This window comes from Dryas octopetala, chromosome 2 (assembly GCF_963921425.1).
Source record: "Dryas octopetala chromosome 2, drDryOcto1.1, whole genome shotgun sequence".
NCBI lineage: Eukaryota > Viridiplantae > Streptophyta > Magnoliopsida > Rosales > Rosaceae > Dryas > Dryas octopetala.
In genome coordinates this window covers 14,650,712-14,663,694 of record NC_141367.1, presented here as the reverse complement: position 1 = coordinate 14,663,694, position 12,983 = coordinate 14,650,712, and the positions used below count along the sequence as shown (strand labels likewise).

At 37.8% G+C, this 12,983-nt stretch overlaps 1 protein-coding gene and 1 long non-coding RNA gene across 4 annotated transcripts; both read left to right on the top strand.

Annotated features, from left to right (window-relative positions):
• The first annotated feature begins 4,703 nt into the window (after positions 1-4,703).
• On the top strand, positions 4,704-6,351 carry LOC147293335 (uncharacterized). Of its 3 annotated transcripts, none has more exons than XR_015120892.1 (4): positions 4,704-4,903; positions 4,991-5,036; positions 5,501-5,561; positions 6,201-6,351. It is a non-coding gene; the product is annotated as an uncharacterized LOC147293335 (long non-coding RNA). The 3 variants fall into 3 exon arrangements; XR_015120894.1 differs by having other exon boundaries at positions 5,490-5,561; XR_015120893.1 differs by lacking the exon at positions 6,201-6,351 and having other exon boundaries at positions 5,490-5,778.
• Positions 6,352-9,532: 3,181 nt separating this feature from the next.
• Positions 9,533-12,160, top strand: LOC147293334 (sm-like protein LSM3A). The gene is made up of 3 exons (XM_086232330.1): positions 9,533-9,769; positions 10,441-10,536; positions 11,747-12,160. Exons 1-3 carry the CDS (start codon positions 9,644-9,646, stop codon positions 11,825-11,827), a joined length of 303 nt encoding a protein of 100 aa, XP_086088456.1. The 5' UTR covers positions 9,533-9,643; the 3' UTR covers positions 11,828-12,160.
• Positions 12,161-12,983: the final 823 nt, after the last annotated feature.

Here is a 12,983-nt window from a genome sequence, read left to right as displayed (position 1 = left end):
GGAATTCATGGATCTAGAGCAGGGAAACATGACTGTTTCTGAATACGTGGGAAAGTTTACTGAACTTGGACGTTTCGTCCCATCTACCATGAATGATGAGAAGGCAAAGACTGTCAGATTTCTGCAAGGTCTGAAGAACGGGATTCGCCAATACTTGGCAAGTCAAAGGTTTACAGTTTTCAAAGATGTGGTCAATGCTGCTTATGCTCAGGAGCAGGATTTCCTTGCAACTAGACAGAAAGGGGAAATTGCGAGGTCTGAGGGAACAAGACTAGGAAAAAGAAGAAATTTTCAGAGGGGAGGACCCTCCCGAAACCAAAGAAACTGGAAGAAGACTAGACTTCAAATTTGTTTCCAATGTGGAGGTGAAGGTCACTACATAAATGATTGTCCTACTAGAACACAGCAGAATGCCCCTAGGCCACAACCACAGATACAGGCTGTACCACAACCATTTAGAGCTCAACCATTGCAACATGCACCACCACAACCCAACAATCGTGGAGGACAAGGAAGAGGTGGCGGAGAAAGACCACAACCAGCTAGAGGAGGACGAGTTTTTGCAGTAAGAGCTAACCAGGAAGAAGCCCCACTTGACGGTACTATACTGCTCTTTAATACTGAAGTTAGAATTTTGTTTGATACGGGTGCTTCACATTCATTTGTCTCTGTTAGCTTTACTGAGAAATTAGGATTGCATGCTGAACCTTTAGCTGAAACCATCCACATGAGTACACCCATTGGAACAACAACCGAGGTAGATAGAATTTACCAATCTTGCCAACTAGTAGTCCAAGGCCGAGTCTTGACAGCAAACCTATACCCTTTGAACATGGATTACTACGACCTTATTCTAGGAATGGATTGGTTACAAGAAAATCAGGCACAGATCGATTGTGAGAAAAGAAAAGTGAAGGTAGTCACGAGTAACAGAGAAGAGGTGATCATCCGATTGCACAAACCGCTACAACCCATCAACCCATTGCTGAGAGTTTGTTTCAAAAGCAAGAGAGTTATGCTATGCTATTCACTCATCATTTCCACACAAGCCAAGCAGAAGGAAGATAAACCAATACCAGTGGTAGACGAATACCCAGACGTTTTTCCAGAAGATCTGCCCGGAATCCCACCAACAAGAGAAGTAGAATTCAAGATTGAGCTTGTACCAGGCACTCAACCTATTTCAATCCCGCCCTACCGCATGGCACCAGCCGAGATGGTGGAGCTGAAGAAGCAATTAGACGACTTGAAGGAGAAGGGCTTTATCAGAGAAAGTATATCACCATGGGGAGCCCCTGTTCTATTTACCAAAAAGCATGATGGAACATTACGACTCTGCATAGACTACCGGAAGCTGAACCAAGTCACAATAAAGAACAAGTATCCATTGCCTAGAATTGACGAGCTATTTGATCAACTTAGTGGAGCGCAGTACTTCTCAAAGATTGATCTCAGATCTGGCTACCATCAACTCAGAGTTCGAGACGAAGACGTCCCAAAGACTGCTTTTCGTACCAGATACGGACATTATGAGTTCGTTGTGATGCCGTTTGGATTGACAAATGCACCTGCCGCATTCATGGACCTGATGAACCGAGCATTCCGTCCATACTTGGACAAATTTGTTATTGTCTTCATCGACGACATCCTGATTTACTCCAAGAGTAAGGAAGAGCATGAAGAGCATCTGAGAATTGTTCTACAGACATTACTTCAAAAGCAACTTTACGCCAAGAAGTCAAAATGTGAATTTTGGCTGAAAGAGGTACAGTTCCTTGGCCACATCATCTCAGAAAAAGGATTATCTCCTGATCCCAAGAAGATCGAAGCAGTTCTGAATTGGGAACAACCGAAGAGCATGACAGAAGTCCGTAGTTTTCTTGGATTAGCAGGTTATTACAGAAGGTTCGTAGAAGGTTTTTCCAAGATTGCTACCCCGATGACTCGATTACTCAGAAAAGGATTCAAGTTTGAATGGAACGAGAAGTGTGAAGAAGCATTCCAAGAGCTCAAGAAACGACTGACAACTGCCCCAGTGTTAGTCTTACCCAACAATGAAGATCCTTATGAAGTCTACACCGACGCGTCCATAATAGGAGTCGGATGTGTACTGATGCAGAATGGGCGAGTGATAGCCTATGCTTCAAGACAGTTGAAGGAATATGAAAAGAATTATCCAGCTCACGATTTGGAGTTAGCCGCTGTTGTACACGCTCTAAAAATCTGGAGATGCTACTTGTATGGAGGTCGATTCACTGTTTTCTCAGATCACAAGAGCCTCAAGCATATATTCACTCAGAGAGATCTGAATTTGCGACAACGACGCTGGATGGAGTATCTTAAAGATTATGATTTTGAATTACAATATCATCCAGGAAAAGCCAACAAAGTAGCTGATGCACTGAGCAGAAAGAAAAACACTCTAGCCAGTTTAATGATGGCTGAACGGGAGATCCTACAGACTTTGGATCAGTACAAAGTCAACGTACTCCATGATGGAAGGATTGCAAGTATGCAGATTGAGCCCCAATTGGAGCAAGAATTAGTTCAAGAACAAGAAGGGGATCTAGAGATACAACAGAAAAAGAAGAAGGTATACTCAGGAGATGCACCTGGGGAATGGAAGGTACATTCTGATGGAAGTTTGAGATACAGAGGCCGAATAGTTGTGCCAAACAGGAAAGAAACAAGACAACGGATTCTGAACGAAGTTCATTCTACCAGTTTTGCTATGCACCCTGGAGGAACGAAAATGTACCAAGATTTGAAACGAAGATACTGGTGGAAAGGTATGAAAAGAGACGTGGCTGATTTTGTTAATCACTGTGTGACCTGTCAACAAGTGAAAGCCGAACACCAGAAGCCGTCTGGATTGTTACAACCGTTACCTACTCCAGAGTGGAAGTGGGATTGTGTTACTATGGATTTCATCACCGATCTGCCGAGAAATACAAAAGGGCACAATGGTATTTGGGTTATCGTGGACAGACTCACGAAGTCAGCTCATTTCTTGCCGGTCAAGATGAACTCACCCGTTGATTATTTTGCTGATCTCTATATCGAATGGATTGTTCGATTGCATGGTATTCCGAAGACGATTGTTTCCGATCGAGATCCCCGATTTACGTCTCGATTGTGGCGGAAGTTACAATCTGAATTAGGTACTCAGTTGAATCTTAGCAGTGCCTATCATCCGTAAACGGATGGGCAATCTGAAAGAGTTATTCAGATACTGGAAGATATGTTGCGAGCTTGTGTTCTAGATTTCAGAGGTAAGTGGAGTGAGTACTTACCGCTCGCCGAGTTCGTATATAACAATAGTTATCAAAGCAGTATCAAGATGGCACCGTACGAAGCACTTTACGGAAGGCCGTGTCGTTCGCCACTCTGTTGGGCCAATGTTGAGGACCGAGTTGTTCTGGGTCCTGAAGTGATCAAAGAAACGACCGAAAAGGTCAAGATAGTCAAGAAACGACTAGAAACCGCCCAGAGTAGGCAGAAATCGTACGCTGATCGAAGGAGGAAGCCTTTGGAATTTCAAGTTGAGGACTTGGTGTTTCTGAAAGTTAGCCCTTTGAAGGGTACATTTCGGTTTGGTATGCGAGGCAAGTTGGCACCCAGGTATATTGGACCGTTCAAAGTTTTGGAACGTGTCGGGAAAGTTGCTTACAGGTTGGAGTTGCCGCCTCAGTTAGCATACATACATAACGTATTCCATGTGTCCCAGTTGAAAAAGAGTGTGCCTGACATCCCTCAAGTGATGCCTTGGATTGGTTTACCGCTCGAACCAAACGTGTCTTATGTGGAAGGACCTGTTTCTATTTTAGCTTACGAGACGAAACAACTCAGGAATAGGAAGGTACCACTTGTAAAAGTTCAGTGGCAGCACCATGGAGTCGAGGAAGCGACATGGGAACTGGAATCCGACATGAGGAAGAGATACCCGCATCTCTTCAGTGAACTCAGGTAATCTCGAGGACGAGATTTTTTCTAAGTAGGGGAGGATGTGAGACCCAAAATTTTCCAAATTTATTTTGGAATTTTTCTTTAATTTCTAGAATTTTTCTAGAAATTTGTTTGGCGGAAAATCGTATTTTTCACCTTAAGCTTTAATTGTTTGACCAACTTTGACTAGAGTTTTGACCCAAGTTAGACCTTTAAAAGGTGGTACTTTTACTCCCGAACCCAACGGAGCAAGTCTCATATTATTCCGAGTCCGGGAGATTATTTTATGAATTTCCCAAAATTTCATTTTTAAAAGCATTTTATCTTAGTTGTGGAGCTTGAAATTTTCAAAATTTTTCTAAAGGGCAAATTGGTAATTTGACCTCATAGTTAATTAGTACTAGTCGATACGAGTCCGTAGTATTTTTCGGAGTATTTTTCTGAGTCCCGAGCTATTTTTAATTAATTTTTGAAGTTGAGAAATATAGAAAAAAGAAAATAAAATAGGAAATCACCAGATCGCGCCACGTGGCACGATCTGGAGCGTCCATCACTGCATGGCAGCAAGATCTGATGGCTGCATGTGCAGCCAAGTGTCAAAGCCTTCGCCACATGTCAATTTCTCATTGGTCAAAGTTATGACGGTTGACTTGAGTCAACCCGGTCAACTCGGATGAGTCAACCGAGTTGACTCACTCACCCTCCCTATAAATAGCAGCGCACCCTCAGCTGATTTTCATCCCATTTCAGCCGCACGCTTCCCAAGAGAGAGCTCCTCTCTCCTCTCTCCTCCTTTCTCTCTCTTCTTCAATCTTGTTTTGAGTTTATCTTGAGTTCTGGAGCTCCGATCGACGATCTGATTTCGCCTACGCGATCGTGGCGACGAGCTCTTCAATTCTAGTAGTGTGAAGGCTATGTTTTGGTGAAGTTTTAAAAAAATCATTTCTGAGCTCCATAGGTAATTTCTTGATCTATGTCGAATTTCTGCTAAAATTTTGTTAAATAAATCTCTTGTTAATTAGGCTATTTTAATCTTATTATTTAGCAAGTCTAGTAGTACCGAGACTCTGCTCGTGGGAAGTCTTCAACAGGTATACCCTTAACCCAGCTTATTTAATTTGCTGTTGTTTAAGTGGTGGTTATAGACGAAACACCGTTTAACTGTTGTTATTAAATGAACTTAATAAATATTGAGGCCATATCAGTGGTAACCAAATAACGTGATGACTAAGGTCAGTCCGTGAGCATACAAGCGTTGGGTACTGAGCCAGAGCTCCCTCAGTTTCCCCATGCACTGACCTGGTCACGTTGTAAGGTTCATATCTGATCAACCTCCTCGACAATAAATTAAAATAAACTTAGAAACCACACGGTCTGACATGACTGTCTGCCTCGGGGAGCAGGGTCATGCCGGATCAAGAATTTAGAGAAGCCTAGCAAGTTACGCTAGTGCCAAACCTCTAAATTTTACCTGGTCTTAACAGACAAGGTCGAGAGTACGTTCAGTACGTTCCTAATAGCTGTCGTCGGATTCGGATCTCCAGTTTCCCAACAGGTACAAGTGGGACCCAGACACAGGAAAGGGATCAGGCAAGGGACACACTTTGGTAAAACAGGTAGGGGGAAGGTACCATATCCCGGTTATTGGATTTCCTGCCTATTTTCGTACTATATGTATATGAAAATGTCTTTCACAGAGAATGTGCATGATTTTTGTATGGCATATTTGTGTGATTTTCTGTGTGATACCTTGGACGACCTGAGAGTAACGGGCACGTGTTGTGACCTTGGGTTTCGATCCCCTAAACCTCCGGAGGGGTAAGTACGGACTGGTTAGTCGAATGTCCTTCTGGGGAGGCTAACCAATGTGGTATTACCAGATAAATGGATACTCTCACCACAGTATCGAGGTGGTGGTTGAATTTCCGATACTGGCGGTTGGCCTGTATGTGATCGGTCGCAGGTATGTTTCTGAACTATGTCACGTGACAGGAAGAATTTTCACTGAAAAAGATGTATGAGCATGCAAAGGCTTTACTCACTGATTATTGGCATAATTATCTTTATCATTACTGGCTTTGGTTACAATATTATTGATATTGATACCCTGTTTTTGGGTGTGCATTGCTTTTAAACTGTTTTCCTTGAAATCCTATATTTTCGAGTATTGTTTCAAACCTAACCAGGATTTTCCCTCGAGGGGAAGCGATGAACGTATGTGACGCTTACCCCCTACTGTACTCTTGTGAGTGCAGATAATCCAGTTGTTGGAGACCAAGATTGAGGTCGTGGGTGTGGCACTTGCAGCTTGTCAGTTTCAGTCTTGCTATCTGGTTTAGATCCTTTCTTTGGATCTGTGGTGGTGTTTCTCTTTCATCCTCGTAGGTGGCATATCCCAATGGCTATCCATGAGTTCAATTTGTTGCACCACTTTGTTGAAGACTGAATCACTCTGGCGTGGGTTGGACTATCCTGACATATCTGTTTATCTACTGTTTACTATGTAGCATTAGGGTTAGTGTATTTGAAACATATAACACTCACGGGTTGGTACTCTTTACTATTATTTATAATGTGAGGTATTTTCAGTAATTTCTTTCGCTGTATTTTTACTACTCTGATCCAACCCGGGTTCTTCAATAAAAAGGGCTTAACTCGTTTTAGAGAGCTTGGGAATATAATACTCGGGGTAAGGGGTATTATAGTCTCAGGATCTTTAAGACGGGTGCCGCTGTGGTGTTCCCAATTTCGGGGCGTCACAGACTCCTAAAGAACCAAAGAGTAAGTATCTCAAACTTTACTTGGTGGTGTAAGTGAAAATGAGGAATAAGGGTTTCTATTATAAGCACTTGAGGGTGAGTAGTTTTTCTAATTTTTCAATGTGAAATATGATGCACAAAAGTGTCAAAAACACAAGAAAAAGTCGAACTAGGTCAACACAAACCGGCGGGTCATCCAAATTGTGAGAGGAAATGAATTTGGGTCACCCAAATTGGAGACACGCGGGTCAAAGGGGTTCAAATGGTTGACCGATTCTTCATGCAGAATGGATGGCTGAGATTAAATCCCTTTCAATGATCTCCAACGACTATGATTAAACTAGGAGAAGGAGATTCAGTGTGAAGCAACACACGACACATTCCATGTGCGTGCTGGGTTAGCGTCCATTGGGCATCACGTCAGTTGGTTTGGGTGAATGGCAGCGCGCTACGTCGCATGCTGTCAGTTCTAGTTAGCGTCCACGTCAGCAAATCCTTTTTTTTTTTTTTTTTTTTCTAATTCTCCAAACTTCGAGATTTCACAAAAAATAGCTCGGAACTTCAAATAATTCTCCGAAAAATCTTACGGACTCATATCGATGAGTACTAATTTCCTATAGCCTCAAAATAGTTAAATCACTTCCAAAAAAATTATGAAAAATATTCAACTCATAATTTAATTTTGAAAAATAAAAATTAATATAATAATCACTAAACTCTTGAATTTTTCTTTCTAAAATTCACTTCCAAGCAACGAAACTCTAGAACCACAACCAAAAGTCTAAATTAGTTAAAACAAAGTTAAGAAAATTGTTACTTTCTTTAAACAAATCTTAAAGAACAAGTTTGAAAAACTTAAGTAACAAAATTACTATAAGTCAAAATGCAGGATGTTACACAGTGATTTGTAAACTACATAAAAAAAATCAGAATAATTGAAACTATATGAAGCAAAGTGAAACTTAATTCAAACTGCAAGGACTAAACATAAAATTTAAGTGGTTTTAACTATTTAAGCAAGAGTTCATTAACTTTAAGGTACTTACAGCCCAAAAAGTTAACCAAAAGCACTAAATTTCACAAATTAAATTTTAAGATAACATCAACCCACCCAGAACCATAAATTTAATTTTCAGGTAACATCAACCTACCAACAACCATAAATTTAATTTTCAAGTAATATAAACTCACCCACAATCCAAAACAGCTTCAGCACTATGCAAACAAATTTAATCTTAAAAAGTTTCAGTTTTCACATGCAGTTTCTATTTTCACCACAGTTTCAATTATGAAGAACACTCTTATAAAGTCGCAGTTTTAGTTGTTTGACACAGTTAACAAACGCTAAAAGTCGCAATTTCAGTTTGCATTTTTATTTTGCAATTTCAGTTTATAATTTTAAATTTTTATAGATCTAAGTTCTAGATCTTTTGATAAAAAAAAAAAAAAAAAAAGAGTTCCAGTGAAGAAGAATAACAAGAAGATGATGAAGAGGAAAGAGAAGAGAGACACAGCGGGGAAAGGGAGAGAGAGAAAAGAGGAAAGAGTAAGACAAAAAAATAAGAAATATAATGACAGTTGACCATACTTCAAAATAAGTCAGCTGACACTTACTAATACAATAAATTAAGAGAGCAGTTTTGCTCACCTCCTTTAACTCAGGTGTATGCTCACCTCCCATCTAAAATACTGCCACGTGTTTAAAAAACTAACCATGAGTTAATCTATTGTATTTAATTATTTATGATGTTATAATGGTGAGAGAGAAAAATAATTTGACAACTCTTTTCTTATTTTATCCTTATCTTTTATTACTCAACTTTTTTTTATCACCTGTTAATTTCTCTTTTCTCTTTTATTTAATTATTTCTAATAATTTTTACTTTTTTGTTTTTTTGCTCTTCTCCAGTACGCCTCTAGTACTCAAAAAATCACATCCATTTTTTTGGGTCTTCTCTTATATACACATTTATCTATTTTTTTAATTAATTAAAAAATAAAATATTCTAACAACACATTTGCAATTCGAACAAAAAACTCATTTGCAAAGTTTAATCTAAAATGTTGGCCAAACAAAAATCTAAAACAACTCATTTACATACATAGAAAATCCAATAAAAAAGTTACATGAGTTAAAAAAAAAAAAAATTATGTCGTTGCAACTATTCTTCTCTCTTCAAATGCTGCAACACCTTAAATTGACCTAAGAATTTGTTTGATATGAAAAGGTCATGTATGAGACAAGAAAGAAGAATTCTTAGGCAAAAAAAAAAAAAGGTGTTGTTGGATTATTTTTTTTAATTAATTAAAAAAATAGATAAAAGGTGTATACATGAGAAATTGACCCAAAAAAATTGGATGTGGTTTTTTGGGTACTGGAGGCTTATTAGAAAAGAGCAAAAAAAAAAAAGCAAAAATTATTAAATGCATGTAGTTTTTTAGATACTAGAGGCGTACTGTAGAAGAGCAAAAAAACAAAAGAAGCAAAAATTATTAGAAATAATTAAATAAAAGAGAAAATAAAAATTAATAGGTAATAAAAAAGTGAAAAAAGTTGAGTAATAAAAGATAAGGATAAAAGTTAAAAAGAGTTGTCAAATTATTTTTCTTTCTCATCATTATAATATCACAAATAATTAAATACAATATATTAACTCATGGTTAATTTTTTAAACACATGGCAGAATTTTAGATGAGAGGTGAGCATACACCTGAGTTAAAGGAGGTGAACAAAACTGCTCTTATAAATTAAATAAAATTAATTAGTTGGTACACTAGAGATTAAATAGGATGCATAACACACCCAATAGTAATTAATTCTATAAGCAATTATAAAATTATTCAGGGCCGCGCTCGCCGGTCCAATTCAACAAAACCACTGCGAGTAGCCTACCATTTGTCCCAATACTCATTTGGAGAAAGAGCTGAGTGATACAAAGATGGCGACAATGGCGAGTGAGGAGGAGAGCGCGGTGAAGGAGCCGTTGGATCTGATAAGGCTCAGCCTCGACGAGCGCATCTACGTCAAGCTCCGCTCCGACCGTGAGCTCCGCGGTAAACTCCATGTACGTCTCTCCACCCTATGATTTCTCGCCCTCTCTCTCTCTCTCTGACTGTGCTCTAAATTAGGGTTTTTCTACTTTCTTGGATGTTGGAATTAGGGTTTTAAATTCGGATTAAGAAAAAGGAAGAAAACTAGGGTTTAAGGTCTACCAATCCAGTGTAAAGCGGTGAATGGGGGAAATTAGGGTTCTTTTGCTACGGGGGAAATTAGGGTGTGAGTTTTACATTATCTGTTATCTTTCCATACTTTTTTTTTTTTTGAAAAAAAACCATAAAATGTTTTTATGTATTTTCGATAATTGTCTATTTTGGCATTTGGGAATTGCATTTTATTTGCCATTCCAAGTTTCTATTTATTTTCTTTTGAATGTTTGAGCTAGTGGGTGCAACAAATGTACTTAACTCTGAATGTTGCAAAAAATGAATGATGTGCATAAGAAAGAGGAGAAAAGAACCGAGTCAATAACTTGTTTGCCTCACATGATTGTCATTTGAAGTTGATGCAATGATATAAGAAGGGGGGGAGGGGGAGGGTTGGAGGATGAGGAAGTTTCTTTTATATTTTCAATTTTGTAAACTTAGTCTATTAATTGGTACTTGCAAGCATAATATGTGTGGTGTTCTAGAGCTTATGTCTGATTCTCACTTTGTGGTTGGAAATCTGGCTTTGCAGGCTTATGATCAACATCTAAATATGATTCTTGGCGATGTTGAAGAAGTTGTTACATCTGTAGAAATTGATGATGAAACTTATGAAGAGATTGTCCGGGTATGTTTAAAACTCACATTCTATTGTCTCAATCATTCAGTATATAGGCATTTAATTTGGTAAGTTACTTTAGCATTCAATTTAAGTTTGTAATAATTTTTTTCCTGGGAGACCAAATTGCAGAAATAACTAAACTAATGTGTAACTTTAAATCAATTGATAGAGCAGCTGTAGTGACTGTACCTTGGATAGTTCCCGAGGCAATACCCTTGTTACTAAATTCTGTCTATTGAACCCTTCATAGTTCACCTCTGCTCCTGAGTGAGTTGAGTTTTATGCTGGCATTCCCTTATCTCATTTAATTGAAAGATGACTGCATTGAAGCATAAGAGAAGTTAAGTGAACATTTTTTCTGTGCCTCTAATCATTGTGTAATGAAGATTCAGTTTTTTCTTTTTCCAATTGATGAATAAGAAATTTTTGAAATAAATGTTGCTTCTAGCTTTAGGCACCATCATTGAATACAATTCTAGTAGAGCTATTAGAGTAAACCATGCTGATTCATGCAATAAATTGTTGGGGATTACACCATATGGCGGCAAGGGTATCAGTAGTGCTTTATAGTTTACTGATATGGTAGAAGCTACTGCAGGAAAAGCAACCTTTAAAGGATCTACTCTTGAATTTGATGAGTGGAGTGACATTTAGTGTTTTGGGATTGCAAGATTGCATATTTACCAAAGTTGTAGAAACTGAGCTGGACTAATTGATCAGACTAGAGTGATTGGGAACAAGCCATTGAGCTGGTCCATTAAGCTTGAGAAAACCTGTGAAAATCTGTCTAGTGGTTGGTTGAACATGAATTGAATGAACCAGTTTGTGAACAAAAACTGGCTTTTTTATTTTTTTCAAAACAGATTTGTGGTTTAAAATCATGTCTACAAAATACATTTGTGTATGTATTAGGTTATGCTGGCATCACATATTCTACTTCAGTTGGACCTTTGAACCTTGCGGCTCTCCCTTTTCTGGTTCGAGGATTGGTCCAGTTCTGAAACATTGATATTTGTAATCATAACCATTAAAACACAACTAACAAAGAAGAGGCAAAGAAGACAATAAATATTTTATTGGAATTCATCTATATTGGGCTGCATTTGGTTAGAAATACAGATTGCTATGTGTTTGGTCTTGCAGTTTTGAGTGTTGTTACTCACTTGGTCCTGTATTAATTTATGAGTGTTGTTATTTTCTTTTTCTTCCATTTCAGACTACAAAGCGGACAGTTCCATTTCTCTTTGTCAGAGGAGACGGTGTCATCCTCGTTTCACCTCCACTAAGGACAGCTTGAGTTTTAGTTACATCTATTTAGAAATCAGTTGTCGTCACATTTAACAAATCTATTTCTATGTTATTCTACTTTTAGATTTCTGAATGAAAAAGATTTCTTGAATTAGATATCTAGGATCAGGGCTTCAACTGTGCTTTGAGGCAGCCAAAAGACTGGAATTTCTTGAATGTCAGACTGTAATTGTTTTTTTGTTTCCTGTCTACTTTACCTATGTAACAGACAAACGGTAACCCTACTTTACTAATATGTGCCAAATTGTAAAGGAATTAGGGGCCGGCGCAGTTCAAGCTTAGGTCGCTATGGTTAATTATATGTACCGAGGTTATTTTATAATTTTCTTTTGGGGAAGCCATTTTTCAATTCTATAATGTCATCGGTACCCTTATTAATAATAGTTTTAAAAAATCAATGATAAATTTCTAATTACGTCACCTAAGTTCAACTAATATACTTTCATCTTACGTACCCCACTTTCTCTCTTTCAACTGTAATTTTATCGCATTCTTGCGATAATCTCTCTATTTTAACCTCACACGCATCAAGTGTGTACGATTTTAACATTGAGAGGATGAGAAATTCTCTTTATAAGCTTGAAATAGTGAGCATAATATAAAGAGAAAGGTGAGCCATTGTTGACTCCTACGAAATCCTCGCCTTTCCATCACCACCTTCCTGTATTAATTGATCTCTTTGCTTTTCTTCAATTTTAATTAATTGGGTTTTCTCATTTCTATCATCATGTTGTTCCTTCTTATAATCACTTGTTTCTATCCTTCCATCTAGGTAGCATCACGGATCTATCGGCACTCACATTCTGCATTCATCCCTTTTTTATATATCTCGCATCATTTATTCTACAATAGAGTCTATAGAGAAAATTCTGATGTTGGTCATCATTTTTTTCTAAAACATCTCAACATATCATAAAACTTTCATTCTACAAATCTTTTTTTTTTTAATATAAAATGTATTCTTTAGAAAGAATTTGTTGAATTTTACAAAATAATCTCATTGGTAAATTATCAAATTATATAAAAAACATGAACTAATGAGGTTGTCGCACATTTTCATTATCCTTATGCATGTAACATACTTCACATTTTGACTTTGACCTTATGATAATATGTATATACCTTAAAGGTCCTCAAATATACCT

What these genes read in the sequence shown, in the direction of transcription:
- LOC147293334 (XM_086232330.1), top strand. Translation starts at nt 9,644, where the DNA reads ATGGCGACAATGGCGAGTGAGGAGGAGAGCGCGGTGAAGGAGCCGTTG. An exon ending in AGCTCCGCGGTAAACTCCAT is followed by an intron (nt 9,770 to 10,440) that starts GTACGTCTCTCC and finishes CTGGCTTTGCAG; the next exon opens with GCTTATGATCAACATCTAAA. An exon ending in CTTATGAAGAGATTGTCCGG is followed by an intron (nt 10,537 to 11,746) that starts GTATGTTTAAAA and finishes CTTCCATTTCAG; the next exon opens with ACTACAAAGCGGACAGTTCC.